The sequence below is a fragment of the Patella vulgata genome, chromosome 4 (genome assembly GCF_932274485.2).
Source record: "Patella vulgata chromosome 4, xgPatVulg1.2, whole genome shotgun sequence".
Lineage (NCBI taxonomy): Eukaryota > Metazoa > Mollusca > Gastropoda > Patellidae > Patella > Patella vulgata.
In genome coordinates, this window is record NC_065882.2 from 44,165,080 (window position 1) to 44,183,457 (window position 18,378).

General features: G+C 36.1%; 1 protein-coding gene across 1 annotated transcript; it reads left to right on the plus strand.

Moving 5' to 3' along the window:
- Positions 1–63: 63 nt before the first annotated feature.
- Positions 64–14,398, plus strand: LOC126817910 (serum response factor-binding protein 1; the record flags this gene model as incomplete). The annotated part of the gene is made up of 7 exons (XM_050545081.1): positions 64–156; positions 3,296–3,384; positions 7,639–7,711; positions 7,996–8,067; positions 8,433–9,622; positions 11,016–11,098; positions 11,596–14,398. Coding segments are annotated over 7 exons (1,701 nt in total), but the record flags the coding sequence as incomplete, so codon positions are not given.
- Between the last annotated feature and the right edge of the window lie 3,980 nt (positions 14,399–18,378).

Genomic DNA, 18,378 nt, shown 5'->3' on the forward strand with positions numbered 1-18,378 from the left:
CAACGTACTAGGTCATTGAAGTGAAGCGTAACTTTGCCGTAACAATGCCGAAACCAGTGATTCTCAACCAGTGTGCTGTGTTGCGAAATTTTGAACGGCACACTAAGAAAATGCAAAAAACCACATGACTCAATTGAGTATTTACTGGTGTCTACTGTTAAGTTCATAACTGTGTTTTTCTTTATTGTCCCCCGCCTTTCAAAGAAACCAGGGCCGGGGGGGGGGGGGGGACTATTAAAATGGGTTCGTCCTTCTGTCTGTCCATTAGTCACACTTTTTGGGACACAATAACTCTCTTTCTTATTGAGCTAAAATGTTCAAACTTTGTGTAGGTATTTATTAGGTCAATGCCTTGATGGAGTTCGAAGATGAGCATTTTCTGCTTAGGGTAAGCATAGATAAGCAATTTGATTGGTTGATGCTTTGGGACACATTAACTTTAGTTCTAATTAAGTGAGAGAGATGAAATTTGGTGTATAGTTTCATTACATCAATACCGTGACTGAGTTCGATAATGAGCATTTTCTGCTCAGGGTAAGCAGAGCGACAATCTGGTTAAAACACAGATCTTATTTCGTTTCGTTTTCATAGTTCAAAATTTCGTTTTACTTGTCTTTACTACACTAGGATCTGGAAGAGTTGTTATTTAACTCGTGTTCTGAATGGTGTTAGGGATAAGCCAATGAAACGGTCTGTTACGGCTAGCTTTATGCATGTTTTTCACGGAACTATGGGTAATCCACTAGTAACATCAATGCTGATTGGTTAATCAAATGTCTGATGTCATAAGGTCAAAAGTCGGTCTTTTGACCCCTGACATGACCTATCGCTATAACTTGTCAGATCTTCATGTCTGCGATATCACCTCGGTGGAAGCGGACGTAAAATACAACTAACTCATCATGTAGTGGAGGCCATCGAAAGTATAAAAAAACGAAACAAAATATAGATCTGTATTTTAATCAGATTGGCAGAGCGATAAGCAGTTTGATTGGCGGAGACTTTGGAACACAATAACTCTCTGTCTAATTGAGCTAGAATGTTCAAACGTTGTGTATGTGTTTATTACTATATTAGGTCAATGCCTTGATGGAGTTTGAAGATGGGCATTGTCTGCTTAGGGTAAGCAGAGATAAGCAATTTGATTGGTTGATGCTTTGGGACACGATAATCTTGATTCTATCTGATAGAGAGTGATGAAACTTAGTGTATAGTTTGATTGCTCGATGCGTTTGAAAAAAATAAATGTGCGATTAATTAATATGTGTTATTCGTTTATTTAGGGATTTCGGCGAGGGACATCCGCCTCACTGTTGGCTTGTTAAGTTTGAAATATTCTATGTGTCTATGACTAGTCTGTGTCTACGGTTGTATGCCGTCTATGACTTGCCATGTTTTTATTTTGCGAAATTCAAATATTTTTCATATATATTTAGCCAGGTGTGCCGCTATTTTTTCATGTGTTCCAAGGTGTGCCGATAGCAAAAAAAGGTTGAGAACCACTGACCTAAACCTTTGTAGCTAGAAGCAGCAACAGAAAGCTACTGTCTTCATGCATCGATTACTAAACGCTTATAATAATGAGAAAATGTAATTCTGCAGTGGATTTTAATTTATACAAAGTTTATAGTTTATTTGCTAAATTGCTTTGGTATGCTATAGGCCTAGTATGTGTCTCATGTGTTGGCAAAAGTGATCCTGAACCAGGTCCAGACTACATCATCATGACACATACATACTTGATGTATAGCTAGAAGAACGTAGCGAAAAACGTTGAGGTGTTTGTGTTTAGGTACGATTGGATGCCTTTACATTATATATAGTTTCACCTAGCAAACTTACTAGCATGTAACGTAACATCTTAAAAATAAGTTAATTTTATATACTAGCCTTTTTTAGGTTAGGACTAATTAAACACACCCGGCCCAATGTAGTGAAACAACTTGTGTTTATCTGAAAATATTGTCAGTAAAGTTAAAAGCGTTGTTTTTAACAAAATTGATGCGGCCATTCATAATTACATTAGTGTTATGTGCGACCCTTAAAGGTTCTCTACTAAGTCGGGGGGTTGGATGGCCGAATGGTTAGCAGTGCACGTTGCATCATAAAGTCTGTCATTGAGTCAACTGGCGTGGTTTCGATTCCTCGGTTGTACGTGACAAGGAGTAGGGTCGCCTGTCCAGTCTTGTGAGTTTTATCCGTGGCCTCCGGTTTCCTCCCACTGCTAATGACCCCTACCCAACAAGCGAATTATAGAATTAAAATATTGTCAGTAAAGTTAAAAGCATTGTTTTTAACAAAATTGATGCGGCCATTCATAATTACATTAGTGTTATGTGCGACCCTTAAAGGTTCTCTACTAAGTCTGGGGGTTGGATGGCCGAATGGTTAGTTAGCAGTGCACGTTGCATCATAAAGTCTGTCATTGAGTCAACTGGCGTGGTTTCGATTCCCCGGTTGTATGTGACAAGGAGTAGGGTCGCCTGTCCAGTCTTGTGAGTTTTATCCGTGGCCTCTGGTTTCCTCCCACTGCTAATGACCCCTACACAACAAGCGAATTATAGAATTAAATTTGAACCATGTGTTAGTCCCAAAATGACCTAGTTTGTGTGGATTGGACATTAAACCATATCTCTCTCTCTCTCTCTCTCTCTACCTCTAACTCTACTAAGTCTCATATTTTGATTTGCTGTTGAATACAACATATATATAGCCCCGCCTTCATGACATTAACACCTCAAACCTATTCTGTTTTAAAATGTCGGGGATAGCCAGCTTTTAACGCTTCTATGTAAAAGGGAATTGTACCCATGTCATGTAGAATGATTATATACCTAATTGTAGTTGGATGTGGCAGAAATGTACATTTGTAATAAATAACAATAATCAATTGTGATTTTGATTCTTGAAGCAAAAATTGACAGTTTTGCTTATTGAAGTACTAAGTGGTTCAGATCGTGGTTCAGCCAGAAGGAACTATGTAGTACCATCTCTTATCTTGTGACAGGCAGGGTCGGGAGATGGGGGTTTGTTTTCTAGGTCCAGGCCTGCTTTATGACTACTTTTTCTCGTGTGTGGTGGGATAGGTCACTGGGACTGGGATATGATTGCTTATTGCAAGACAGGTTGTAAATATGATAGAAATGTTATAGAATTGCAATTTTAAACATGAGATATCTACCTGTTAATACAAGCTGACTCAATATTTTCTATCGCATAGGGTGAAACTTGTACACAATAATAGTACAAAATGGAGATGTTACATGTAATTCATATTTATTTACTTTTATTTTAGATACTGAAACTGAAGCCTTTGGTAAAAGTAGCAAAGGCCAGAACTATACAAAAATTAGTTCGACAAATCCAGAAACTAAAAAAAGTGAAGTGAGTAAAATGCAACACGCTTAAAACAAAATATTCTTTTATTGTGCTGTGTTATAGTATTTTGGCTACTGTAGTACTAGTGCTCCTACGGTTAGGAATTTTTGTTATTCGAATAACCATAGCTATTAACTGGTTAATAACCGTTTTAACTGTATTGTATCAATTTTAAACATAAAACAGAGCTTGTCAGGAGGTGCGAGTCATTACTCGTGCCCAGCTATACTCGCCCAAATAGCATTACACGCGCAAAAATTTCAGGAATTTTTTCATAGAAATGTACAATTCTTTAGTGAAAATGTAAACTATCTAAGGCCGTAGTTATTTGTTTACCTGGTTAACTTGGTTCATTTGAAACATTTTTTAATTCAATATATATCTACGATAATATACAAAACAATACTCTGTTTCCCTTCGTACGTGACATATGGCGATAATATTACGATTACACAATGTTATTAAGATTAAGAATAGAATAAAGTAAATTGGAAGGCGTCTATTGATTGGACAATAAAGAAATAATTCCTTGCCTGCAAGTAGAATTTTTATGATTGGTTAATTTAACTAAAATCCAAAGTAGAATTCTCGCGAGACTTCGATGAGTGCTATAGGAGCTTTTATGTGTTTCCCTTTTGACGTCATTTTCGGTCATGGCCTTATTCGTAGACTGAAACCCATAGGCCAATGGTTTTTTTTTGGATAAAATACTGTCGTATAGTAAGCTTGTTTTACATAAAATGGAACCGATTGTCATTTCTACATATGTGTAGGTTTACCGACCGATGCCAGAAACGATATTTACAAACACTTCGATGTAGAAAAAGATACAGCAAGTTTACCAGACCCGTAATGGCCGTATGCAATTGAGGAAAACAAGTGGATGACTGATCTGTGCTCATGGCCTGAACTAGAAATTTTTATCTAATAATTACAGGACTACATGTATTAACACAAAAGATTTAAATGGTCTTTACATTCAACTTCCGACTGGACAGTACGTGCGAGGTTGATGATATATCGTCTGCTTTTGCGCTGCATGCTACACTCTTCAAAAAACATGGTACTATGCTGGTCCTTGCGGCTATCGACTTAAAATAATTTCAGCTAATAATACTATAAATAGTATGCAATATGCAAATAAGATTGTTTATGCGTGCTGTTAGCCAATAGCTACTGTAAATTTCCCCACGTTTAGACGGCTCTAACAAATGATTAAATAGTTGTTTGATGCACAGAGTAAGATTTCAGCCATTTTTATAAAATTTCCCCTTGATGGATTACGAATAACAGAAAGAATAAAACTATGATCAAGTTGAATCTGTGAATAATTTTTAAAACCTTTCTTTCTTATGTAACCACATAAATCGTCTTGGCTCAACTTTTGACAGTCAGTTTATCTCCACTGTCGCAACCAAGAATGAAGAACGATACATTTGTGTCCATTTTATCAATTTCTAATTCAGTATTAGGTTCAGAGAAAAACTGTTGAATGCAAATATATAACTGGACTCGGTGCATTCTATACAGAATTTTTTTTTACAGCGTGATTATTATTTGTTCTTTTTTTTTAGATGTGCTATGGTCGTGCTTAAATTTTAATATCGTCTTGAATAATTCTTTCGTGGAACCGCAGCGTCACCACTCTAACCCATTTAATTATTTACGCTATGCTCTATTTCGTGGCATTTTACAACCAAACAGATGTTATCTATTAATTGTTTGCAGTAAAAAATTAACACACAACACATAAATCGGCTTCATACAGCAATGCATCTTTGTTTATGCTTTTGCGTACAGCGGTCAACTGGACTGAATGCGGGCTTGGCATATATTGTCTGTTACAACGCAGTATATCGTCAATAAAATTTAAAAAAAATAATTTAGACATGATTTAAAATTGGTAATTTATTACAAATGCTACTTGCATATTACAACAAGAGTGGCATTCAAGAATACGTTATTAAAAGAAAAAGACTAAATAACCCGTTTTACTTTAGCATTTACCATGTTAAGATACGTGAAAAAAAGAGACCAGGCTAAAAATAGACACCGGAAGTACGTCACACGTAAAAGCTCCTATTAATAGTATTATTTTCTAGCAGTCGACATCGTAGGACGACTGTTCCATTCCAAGATTTTCAAACATCAAATACAAAATGACAACTGGCAAGTTTTGTTATAAAGAGGAATATAATTAGACACAACTCTATGTAATGGGGGACATCTCCGAATAACTGTACTGTTGAATTTGAACTGTTCAACCGTCCAGTTCTAACCGTTTACGGCTATTCGACTAGCTGTAGGAGCACTATTGGCTACTAGCACCCTGCAAATTGACTAATTTACAGCACTATCTTCTCCCCCAGTATAATATAAAAACAAAGAAATGGTCAAAGTGAGTGAAAAAGCTCTTCACAATGACATAAAAAACCCCAACAACAACCAATTGACGAATTAATGAAGTACCGGTATCTAAATAAACCAAATATCAAGATATACTATTCAAAAAAAGTAGGGGATATTTGATTTTTAAGTGTTATTAAAGTCACCTAATGAAACTGACGAAGAAACAAATGACAAAATGAAATGAAGTTCACATTCATCGATTTATTCCAAATGATCGTTAGACTAAGTAAGGCAAAGACTGACCATTATAAGGGTAAAATGATACCCGGGGTCAAACAGCAAAGTTACCACAGCATCACAACCAAGTCAGTAACGGGTAAATCCTCCTCTGTTTGCCAAACAAGCATTGATCCGACGTGGCATACTCCTAATGAGACGTCTATGGTCATTTTGGTCCAGATTGTCCCATTCCTGTTGCAACGCAGCAGCAAGTTCTTGGACATTGGCAGGACGTTGTTGACGTTGACGTTACCTCTGTCCAAGCATGTCCCAGACATGCTCGATGGGGGAGAGGTCGGGACTCAGTGCTGGCCAAGGTAATGTGGTGATGTTCTGTTGTTGGAGGTAACCTGTAACGATCCTGGCCCTGTGACATCTTGCGTTGTCATCCTGGAAGATGAAACGGCGGCCATGACGTCGTGCGAACGGCACAACATGAACTGCCAAGATGTTGTCCCGGTAGTACTGGCCTGTAACACGCCCTGCAACAACATGTAAAGCCGTTCTTCCAGCAACAGTGATGCCTCCCCACACCATAACAGAACCACCCCCAAATCGATCATGTCTGATGACGTTAACGTCTTCGAAGCGCTCGTTTCGACGACGCCACACCCTCCTACGTCTGTCCAAAAAATCAACAGTGAACCTTGACTCATCTGAAAACATCACATTGCTCCAGCGTCGATTATCCCAGTGTTGACGATCCCTACACCAACGACGTCTTGCCTGAATGTGATGATCTCTCAAACAAGGGATCACGCAGGGATGTCGGGCGCGAAGGTGACCCCTATGCAGTCGATTCCGAATCGTCTGGCCACTCACTCTCACACCAGTGTCTGTTTGAAGACGAGCGCTGATCTGATTTGCTGTGATGACACGATTTCTCAAGACCAAGGTACGGATAAATCGATCCTGGGCTTGAGTTGTCGCCCTTGGTCGACCTGAGCGTGGTCTGTCCTGTACAGATTGTGTATCACGGTACCTGGACCATAGCCTGCTTATGACAGACTGAGAAACATTCATCGTCCGCGCCACAACCGCCTGTGTTGTGCCGATCTGTAGCATGCCAAGGGCACGTAACCTTTCATTTTGGGTAAGCCGACGCATATCAAAATTTGTTTTCTGGTCACTAAAACAATTAAACTGATGTTTCCACCCTGGAATTCAATGCCACAATGACTGTAACATTCAAAGTCAGAGTCGTGCAAATCTTGGGTTGGACCCCCATGATGATCCCAAGCATCACCTGCATTCCATGCGGTAGCTATTGGTGCGTTTGGGCGTCACATGTAACTGGAAATGTTTCTTCTGTTAGGTTCTATAGTGACTTTTTTCGTAGTCATTTGCATATTTTAGTATTATGCCCCCAAAATCAAATATCCCCTACTTTTTTTGAATAGTATAATACAAAACTGTCAGCTACGCCACAGTACATCTCTCTCATAGATAAAAGAAGTGTTTCTACATATTTGTTCAAATGAAGCAGTATGCCGTAATAACTGTCGGGCAGGAGTACATGTACCTGTAAGGATCAGATTTAGGAAATCTTAAAAAATCTTCTTCAGATTGGATATCTTTGAAATTTGAAAAATAAGATTTTTAAAATCAAGTTAATGATATTTGTTTTTACAGAGGATCAGTTGAAAATGTTGAAAAAGCTCGAAGTAAAGCTGAGAGATTGTTGGAAGAAATTTTTACCATTAAGGTATTCAATGTTTTTTCTTATCTTGCCAAAAATCCTGCCACAACTATTTTTTCCTCTCCCCTTTTATGTAAACTCTGATGTCAGAAGTCATCCATTTAACTAATCAAGATAAGAAATTTTCATTAACAAATAGTTAGGTACAATCATTTTAGCGAGACTCTTAGCACCAGTCAATTCTTTTAGTTTTAGGTTCTGTTTGTGTAAAGTCTCGAAAAATTATTGCATTAATTGAAATGTTATTGTCATGACAATACTGCTGATAATTTGTTGTTGATTTATTTCAGTCATTAGCCCAAGATCAGATAGCACAGTATGCTTTAGGAAATACAGTCAGCTTCTTCCATATCAGTAGTCAGGTATATGCTAATTATAATGCAAATTATAGAAAAGCCATTCTGTGGTAAAAATAACTAGCTGCACCAAAACATATTTAATCTATACATACATAAGAAAAAGTTTGTTTGTCTGTTTGCTATAGGAAATCAAATGGTTGAACTAATAACTTTAAAAAAACCTTCATAATAACAAGACATTTAATGGTGAGGTGTTTAATGATCAAATTAACATACCTGTTACCTTTCAAGCAGAAAGTAGCTCTCTATTCAACTCAGCTTACTGGTAAACAAATGATCAATTTTTATTGTGAATTCAGACAGAAACATACAGCACACCCAAAATAACTCTACCCATGTTTATAACAAATTAATGATTTCAATTTCAGGTTGACATTCCAGTTGAAATTAAAGCTATGACTCGTGTATCAGAAAATCCCAAAATACAGCAGTATGTAAAATCTTTTCGGGCTGAGCACCAAGACTGGGAGAAATTGGGTGATTTTATGCTGTTTAAACAGTCGGGAAGGCGTTATAAAAAAGGTGTAAATCCAAATCGTGTTGAGAGAATAAAAGCTAGTGAAGCCCTCGTAAAAACATACATTGACAAAAAATTTGCAGGTGATAAAGAAAAAATAAAAAAAGCGGAAAATATTACGGATCATGTGTTAAAGAAAAATTGTTTCAATTCAAATGTAGATCAGACTCAGAAAATTGCATCAAGTATAGATAAAAAGCAACTTCAAAATGATAAAAAACCTAAAAAAAGAAAACTATTTGCAGCGATAGCATCTTATAGTGATTCTGAAAATAGTGAGGATAAACAGGAGGATATAGTCAATCATCTGAAAACATCTGCTGACAAAATTAATAAGGAAGTGGAACTCAAATCAATACATACATCCAGTATACCAAACAAATCTATCCCACAAGATAATGCTAGTGAAACTGACAATAGCGGTAATGTGTCTTCAAATAGTGACTCGGCATCTGAAAGTGATGATAATACAAGTCTAGAAAAAGAAACTTCAGATAAAATACAAATTAAAACAAAAATCAGCAAACAAAAATTAAGTCCTGGCATTATATTCTCTCCAAAATCTACAATTAAAGTCAAAGCAACAAAACAAAAGAAACTGAAATCAAATAAATCTGAAAAGTCTGAAAAGAGTACTACAGCAAATGTTCCCGATGATGATAGTGATGAAGAATTTGTTATTAAAAAAAATATGGAAATGGTCGTGAGAAAAATTAATTGGGAAAATTTTGGGGAGGGAGGTGATTTGATTCCATTAATATTTAAAGGAAATAAAGATATTAAAAAGTCGCGAAAACATAAAAGCGATTTTTTCGAAACCAGTGACAATGAATATGAGGAAGAAAGTTCCAATGATGGTATGAAAGAAGAAACTGGAAAGAAAAGTGAAGTTGATGATGTAGTTCAAAGTGCAGAGGTTAAAGGTTATGGTAGAACTTTAATTGAAAGTGCATTTGTTAAATCACTAGGAGGTACTGTTAGAAAAACCAGACCAGACAAAATAAGTAAAGAGAAAACTAAAATGGAGATACAAATAAAAAGGTATAGTTACATATTTAAAGGAACACATGAATGTGCAGTGTATTTTATAATTCACGAATAAATTGGTTCTGTAGTTGGCAGTTTTCCCATGAAAATAATCATTTTATACCAAGATGCTTCACTATTTTTATACGTCCAAATTTTCGTGTGGACGTAAATTGTCGTCGCCCCTGTCCCCCAGGACGTCCATCCGTCCGTCCCCAATTTGTTTGTGGACACTCTACAGGTCACAATTGTTATCTGATTTTGACGAAACTTGAAATATAGGTCTATCTCCCAAAGATCTCGATTCCTTTCGATATTGGCATGTATCGGACCATAACTTCATGGATTATGGCCCCTGATTGTACGAAAAATCATGTTTTTAGCTTTGATGAAATTTGAAATGCATGTTTATAACCCAAAGATCTTGGTTCCTTTCGATAACTGACCGACATAATGGCCACCCCTTGTACGCAAATAGTGTAAAAAATATGGTATATCAAGGTTGTGGACCCTCTAGATGCCACAGTTTTTATCCGATTTGGATGAAACTTTAAATATATGTTTTTATCATAAAGATCTTTGTTCCTTTTGATAATCACACATATCGGAATGTAACTTCCTGGAATATGATCTAGAGATCACATTTTTTTTTTTATTTTAAAAACCGTTTAGATATATCACCATTCCACCATAATGAAGGTTGAATTCGAATTTCAGGAAAATCGAAATGAAACTGCCCGAGAAATTGACCGCTCTTTGTACGCAAATTGTATATAAGTATGTAATACAAAGGTTAGGGATCCTCTAGAGGTCACAATTTTTATCCGATTTTGATGAAACTTAAAACATCTCAGTTCCTTTCGATAATTGCGCATTTCAGACCATAACTTTCTGGATTATGGCCCCTTAGTTTGTTCTCTATCCATCTCTTGCAAAATGTGGGCGTATCCTGCCTGGCAGCCGCTGGTTCTTACTTGTGATGATTAATCATGTGGGTGAAAGAACACTTAAAATAGATTTTTTGACTTACTACTTGACTAGGTCACTTTGTATACATCTATATAGTTTAAATAAATGCAAGACATCTTAAGGTTCCCCTCTTCATGTAGGGTTTTGGGGCGTGTAATGGTATTCTAGAAAAGGGAGTCAAAAAGACCTAGTTTTCACCAATTGAGAGTATCAGTAGATGGATTTTATTTTTATCCATGACTATAGTTACATATCAAATATGTCAGTATATATCTAAACTGATACCAAAATTGAAATAAACATTTAACCAAGCTACAATGATGGGATAAATAAATTAGAAATTTACAAGTGCACTTAAGAATTTTAAAATGAAAATATTTTTATGTTTTCATTCTTTATGCTTAGTTAAATAATGAATTTCCTATCAATTACCTTTCAGAGAAAGGAATAGCAAAAAATCTGCCAATACACAAGTGAATGTAAATAAACAGTTTGGAAGAAACAATAAAACACAAAATACAGGTAAGATTGATTTTATCATGTATGGAAGATTTTCAAGCAGTGATTAATGTGGCATTTAAAGAGGTTCCATCACCATCTACAGCCTTTGAACTGATTATTTAAGTAACCATCTGAAATGTGTGGTGCTCTTCGATAAATATTACAGTGATGAGTGACCTGATAATATAATATAATATAGGGATCAACACTACACTAGCTAATCATGGCAGTCATACATGTACATTGTCTTTTTATGATCCATGTGCATGTCTTGGGCATCACCTGATCATTAAAAATCACAGTTTCCTCATTCCACCATATTGCTTTAGCCTGGATTATCGAAAATGAACTATGAGAGATCAGTGGAATATTGTACTTGAACATCATAATGAACATTTTAAAATGATGCGAATGTATGTTTTTCAATGCATGTTTATTCAAAGTATGAAATTCCGTGTACAGGTTGTCCAGACAAGCTAAAGGGGGATTACATTAATATAATATTGTATATTTTACAGTGATAGAGAATGTTCATCCATCTTGGGCTGCTAGTATAAAGAGGAAACAAGAACAGGGTATGATAGGAGCCTTCCAAGGAAAGAAAATTAAGTTTGATTAATAATAATAGTTAAACAACAAATTAAAATAAAGCATAGTACATTAGTTGTTATATATTTTATTTTGTCACAAATCTTAACAGGACACAAGTCGATAGAAGGAAGTCAATTCTATTTGATTACAGTCTGCCTTATTCTATTTATCCTTGATTTTCATATGATACATGTACTTTGAAAATATGAGATTAATCTGGCATACAATAAGTCGGCTTACCATGCAATAAGGGACGAATCAGGCTAGCATGCAATAAGGAATTCGCTGGATGACCATGACTTTTGTGAAATCATGCGCTCGATATGGCTAATCCGAGCCTTCAATAAGCCCAACATTTTTACTTCATAACTCCCCCTCCCCCCCTTTCGCTTCAAAGTAGGGAGTCTCGGTGGCTACGTGGGTAAGACGCTGGCTCACTAGCCTGGATGTCGCATGTATTCGATCCCTGCATTGGCCGAGAAAGTTCATCAGGATTTTCCGACTTGGTTTCACCTTGTCAGTGGTGCAGGAAGGAGGGCCTGACCAGGACAGCTGTCTAGTCATTCGGATGGGACGAAAAACCAAGGTCCCGTAAAAGATCCCTTGGCAATAATTGAGCTATGAAGAGTACATTGTACACCATATATTTATTCAATAGTGCGGCTGCCTGGGCAAAATTTCCCTTATAGCACACTGCATGCCATATGCCTGTCTTCATTTGCCCGGTCGAAGCAGAACAGTAGGACGTTAAACCCCATTTCATTTTTATACGCCCACATGGAAATGTGGTCGTATATTGCCGTCGCCCCCGTCCGTCCGTCGTCCACAATTTCTTGTGAACACTCTACAGACTACATTTATCATCTGATTGTTTTGAAATTGATATATGTTATTTGCATTAGTGAGATCGAGAAGCCTATTTAATTTCAATAACTTCCGTTAATTTCGTCTGGAGTTATGGCCCTTGTTTCACTTTGTTGCACCTTGTGAACGCTCTAACGACAAAAGTTATCAACTGATCTGTATGAAATTTATATGCATCATTTAAATTAATAAAACAAAGAAGCCTATTGAATTTCAGCAATTTCCGTTAATTACATCTAGAGTTATGGCCCTTGTTTCACTTTGTTGAATCTTGTTAACGCTCTAATGACAACCGTTATCATCCGATCTGTTTGAAATTGATATGCATCATTTTAATTAGTGAAACGAAGAAGCCTATTGAATTTGAGCAATTTCCGTTTATTACGTCGTGAGTTATGGCCCTTGTTTCACTTTGTTGTACCTTGTGAATGCTCTAATGACAACAGTTATCATCCGATCTGTTTGAAATTGACATGCATCATTTAAATTAGTGAAACGAAGAATCCTATTGAATTTCAGCAATTTCCTTTAATTACGCCGTGAGTTATTGCCCTTGTTTCACTTTGTTGTACCTTGTTTATGCTCTCAAGACAAAAGTTATTATCTGATCTGTATGAAATTTATATGCATCATTTACATTAGTAAAACAAAGAAGCTTATTGAATTTCAGCAATTTCCGTTAATTACATCTAGAGTTATAGCCCTTGTTTCACTTTGTTGAATCTTTTGAACGCTCTTATGACAACAGTTATCATCCGATCTGTTTGAAATTGATATGCATCATTTAAATTAATGCAACGAAGATGCCTATTGAATTTCCGTTGATTACACCGTGAGTAATGGCCCTTTTTTCACTTTTTTGTACCTTGTGAATGCTTTAACAACAAAAGTTATTATCCTATCTGTATGAAATTTATAGGTATCGTTTAAATTAGTAAAACGAACAAGCCTATTGAGTTTCAGCAAATTTCTGTTAATTACATCTAGAGTTATGGCCCTTGTTTCACTTTGTTGAATCTTTTGAACGCTCTTATGACAACAGTTATCATCCGATCTGTTTGAAATTGATATGCATCATTTAAATTAATGCAACGAAGATGCCTATTGAATTTCCGTTGATTACACCGTGAGTAATGGCCCTTTTTTCACTTTTTTGTACCTTGTGAATGCTTTAACAACAAAAGTTATTATCCTATCTGTATGAAATTTATAGGTATCGTTTAAATTAGTAAAACGAACAAGCCTATTGAGTTTCAGCAAATTTCCGTTAATTACATCTAGAGTTATGGCCCTTGTTTCACATTGTTGAATCTTGTGAATGCTTGAACGACAATCTGTATGAAATTCATATGCATCATTTAAATTAGTGAAATGAAGAAGCCTATTGAATGTCAGCAATTTCTGTCAATTACTTCTAGAGTTATGGCCCTTGTTTTACTTTGTTGAACCTTGTGAACGTTCGAACGACAAAAGTTAACATCTGATCTGTATGAAATTGATATGTATTTTTTGAATTAGTAAAACGAAAAAGTCTGTCGAATTTCAACAATTTCTGTAGATTACTTCGAGTTACAGCCCTTGTTTTAGTTTTTAGAACCTTGTGAACCCTCAAACCACGAAAATTATAATGTCATCTGTATGAAATTGTCTATTAAATGCCCCCTAATTACCTACAAAAGAACAAATATACGACAACTCTTGTCGACCGCTCGGACGATTTAGCTGCTCTGGGCGTATGTTTAGTTGCCTGGCAACCTATCTTTTCAAAGTATGTAAATATAAATGTGCCAGAAAATTATTTAAATATTTGAAAAGAGAAATGAATGTTCTTTTTAGTGATAAATAAAATAATAATTGGAATTCGTATTAAGACTGGTATGTTAAGGCCTACCCCCGTCATTTAATAGAGTCTTTCCCCTTGTAAGTGATGCGGGAGGGCCTGACAAGGACAACTGTCTAATCGTTTGGATGGGACGAACAAACGAGGTCCCGTGTCACAGCATGCACGTAAAAGATCCCTTGGCAGTTGGAATTCGATACAAGAGTAGGCTGTATACAGCGCCGCTTTGCGGGAAGATTTTCCCTAACTGCATGGCGTATGCCTGATTTCGTTAGCCCAGTCGAAGCAGAACAGTAGGATTTTAAACCCCATTTAATTTCATTGCATTTATCATTTTCCGAAGGTCTGTAAATATGAGTACAGCCCCCTTCTACTGACAAGGTCGATCGCGTAAATCATTAATTTCCGTCTAAGTCCGGACTCTTTTCCGTATGCAAATGAGCTTCATCGTAGATCCCATTATATGTTGTAATATGCTAAGTTCTAATATGCATTTGTCTATTATGTAAAATGCAGAACCGAGAAGTGTAATGGAAATTTGTTCCTAAGTGCAATTATAGATTATAGTTCCATTTAACCTGCATCTACTCTTTCAGTTTTGAGGAATTGAGTTAAGGTAGCTAAGTCTCTAACTCAATATCATCAAAAGTCTACGACATTGAAAACACAAATTATTTGTCAATTCGTTGTGATCTTGCCGGGAAAAGATGGGCTTCTGATATCCAATACCTAAGACAAAATAAACATTTTACTGTTGGTACACGATTCGTGTACCATAATGCGTTTCAGTGCCATTTGGAACAAGGGACTTGGAGAACGAGGCTAAACATATTCCATGAGTCATGTCAAACGCTGACGTCTATTCTTATCTGGACAGCATGCACAATAAATACTATCGGTGTAGACTGGAATAACCAGACGCTAGAGATTGTCATTCGATTGAGACTTCTGACGTATTTCGCCGAACATAACTGATTTGAAATTAGAGTAAAAACGGAAACATTTAAATTTAATCAGTTTATATACATTCATATTACATTATTATATGCATTGCAACCCATTTGTGTCAATTTCTAGGTCCCAAATATTAGCGATATAGTCCCTTTAAGTTTGACTTTCTGGAAAGTCAACTCTCATTTACTGGAGTGAAGGGCATATGACATCATTTCCTTTTTTTGCAGTGCTTTGAGATACTGAACTGAAACTTCATATTGAATAAATATTTGGTGTACAATGTACTCTTCATAGCTCAATTATTGCCAAGGGATCTTTTACGGAACGGAACCTCGGTTTTTCGTGCCATCCGAACGACTAGACAGACAGCTGTACTTGTCAGGCCCTCCTTCCTGCACCCCTGACAAGGGGCGACATCCCGACATGATACCAATCAGCCACCATAGTAAAGCCTTATTCTCTGATACTATGTGGTTGATAGTTTTTAAGATGTAGAAATACGGCTGTAATTCTGCCTCTCCGTCTAACTTTGAGCAAATAATTTTGAAATTTCTATCCGATGACGATTCTAGCTCTTCAATCGTTATGGCACCGAACCCAAAGCATGCTTTTAAAAGATCTGCCGCACTCACACGAGTGACAAATGGTCGAAGTGACATGGTTTAAAGGATTGTGTATAATTGAAGAGATGTAGGTCATTAATTTATGAAAAACCAGTATGACCAATTCTCAAGGATTGGCTAGTGATATTTACTATTTTGACATTTTAAGAAGTGTCTTTTTTGATTTTGTATCAGTATCAGGTCGCTATGGCAAACGATATATATATATATATAAATATATATATATATTATATATATATATATGTATATTTATAAAACAAAGTAATCTCTCGACTCGGGGCATGTCGATAACTGTCCTCGGTAAATTCCGATAGTTGGCTTTCGTTCCCAGCCAACCATGCTCCTCTTAATATTGGTTATTACACCTTGTTTTGGTGTATATCTCTTAATATTCATAATCTGAATGAAACAACAACGCCCATTTGTTATGACCTCTAACAGGCACCAGGCATGGTGTTTCAAATCAGTAATACATTAAAATTAGTAGTAACACGGAACCCGTGTAAGTAGCATTGTTAAATGGAAGGCCATTTTGGACGAAGCTCATGATTGGTGGATGGTAGCAATGGTAACTAGCAAACTGTTCTATACTGATGATACGAAAACCTTCCGCCGATGCGTATGCTCATAAGCAGAAACGTCTGACGTTTTGGGTTTATCACTCTTCATGTTATGTGTACATTATTTCTATATATAAAGTGAGTTTAAGATTTTAGCCGAATGTGGGTCATCCGTCCAGTATCCTTTATTTTGGGCTCTACATTTTCAGTTTTATGATGACTTGATTTTGGGGAAAATTAAACCAAGATCTACTACAGAACAGTGAAAACAATGCATTTGCTTTTTTTTAGCTGTATTTCATAGAGAACTCGAATTATAGGTTATATATTACAACAAGGTATCTCGACAGGTACAGAAATGCCCTTCCCTTATCGGACATTCGACAAATTATAATATAAGCTATAAACTGTTTCTTTCTTGTCATTTTACACTTTTTAAGTAATCTAAAGGAGTTTCAGATGGACTGCTTTCTATACCGTGTTCCGTCAGTCATTTTAAGTAATTAATTTATTACATAAAATAATTACACAATTACGGTAACCCAGAATGTCAATAATCTATTTATATAATGTGCTAGGATACTTAAGAGCAATAACGTTTTTTAGACTGGTCTTCCACCAAAAACAGTTCTCTATAAAGTCATTTTCGATTGCAAATATTAACACTAATTTCGAAATGAACATTTAGTCCATAATATGGGCGGTTGGCCGTTGGTAAATGTGTCATAATGTACATAATAGTATCATTGTTAAAGTTTAGCCTTGGTAAAAGAAATATGTAAGAATTAGAGTTTAGACATTTTTAATTTTAAAGAGACATGTAGCTAGACGGGTTTTCTTTCCAAATCACTGGTCAAGAACTGATGCAACAGTTCTGTTGTTTCTGTATCTGTCTTCTTCAACCAGACGTTTATGCACATCTATTCCCGCCATAGCATGGCTGTTAGTGGAATCGAGCATAGTGTTGTATTGTTTCAATACAATCATCTGACAAAAGCCAAATGCTATTACCCAATACAAGAGCTCAAATTCGGATTTCGAGAGTTGTTTAAATTGATAATAGCCCGTCAAAACATGGGTGGCTATAGCAACCAGATCAGGGTAAGTAGACGTTGGACATTTCTCTATTCGGACACGCATCATCTCACAGATTAAACGACTCACGTCTTATATTAGAAAAGAATAGGAAATTTCGTTAAAATCAATGATGGCATACTTTTTCAAGATGTCATTTATTGGAACTTTGGGCCTTTTCTCCGGAAGATTAAGGTTGTTGCAGTCGAGGTCATTGTTGTTGATAGACCAATCAATTATTATATTCTTGTTATCTGCTGTTGTAAAATTATTTCCTGAAATGATAAGAAACGTTCTACGAGTCTTACACAATTTATAATCTGGATGTTTTATAGTAAACAACTCATGCAAGATTTAACTTTCTTTGATATTCATCGAAAGTCTTACAAATAATTTATAATCTGAATGTCTCATGCAAGATTTAAATTTATTTGATATTCACACAGAGTAAAGAATATTCATCGCCTTAACGTGTTCATAAGATCTAGTGAGACGTGACGTCAGATGTTTTCGAAACAGGAAATATTCCGCGCATCATGCCCGACACTACCTAATGATAGATAACTGGAGCAATGGATTGGGCTATAAAATTCAGAATCCGATGACTCATTTTGGATGCCAATCCGAAATAGGTATGGCAATAACTGAACCCACCGTATTAGAAGTAAAATACAGCAATACCTGTCGAGGATTCTCAAGAGCCCATTTATTATGGCGGGGTATCCGGTTCAAAATGCAATATAGAGTAAAAAGCAGAAAGTCAACAGTAAAAAGTAGAAAATCTGAAGTAAATGG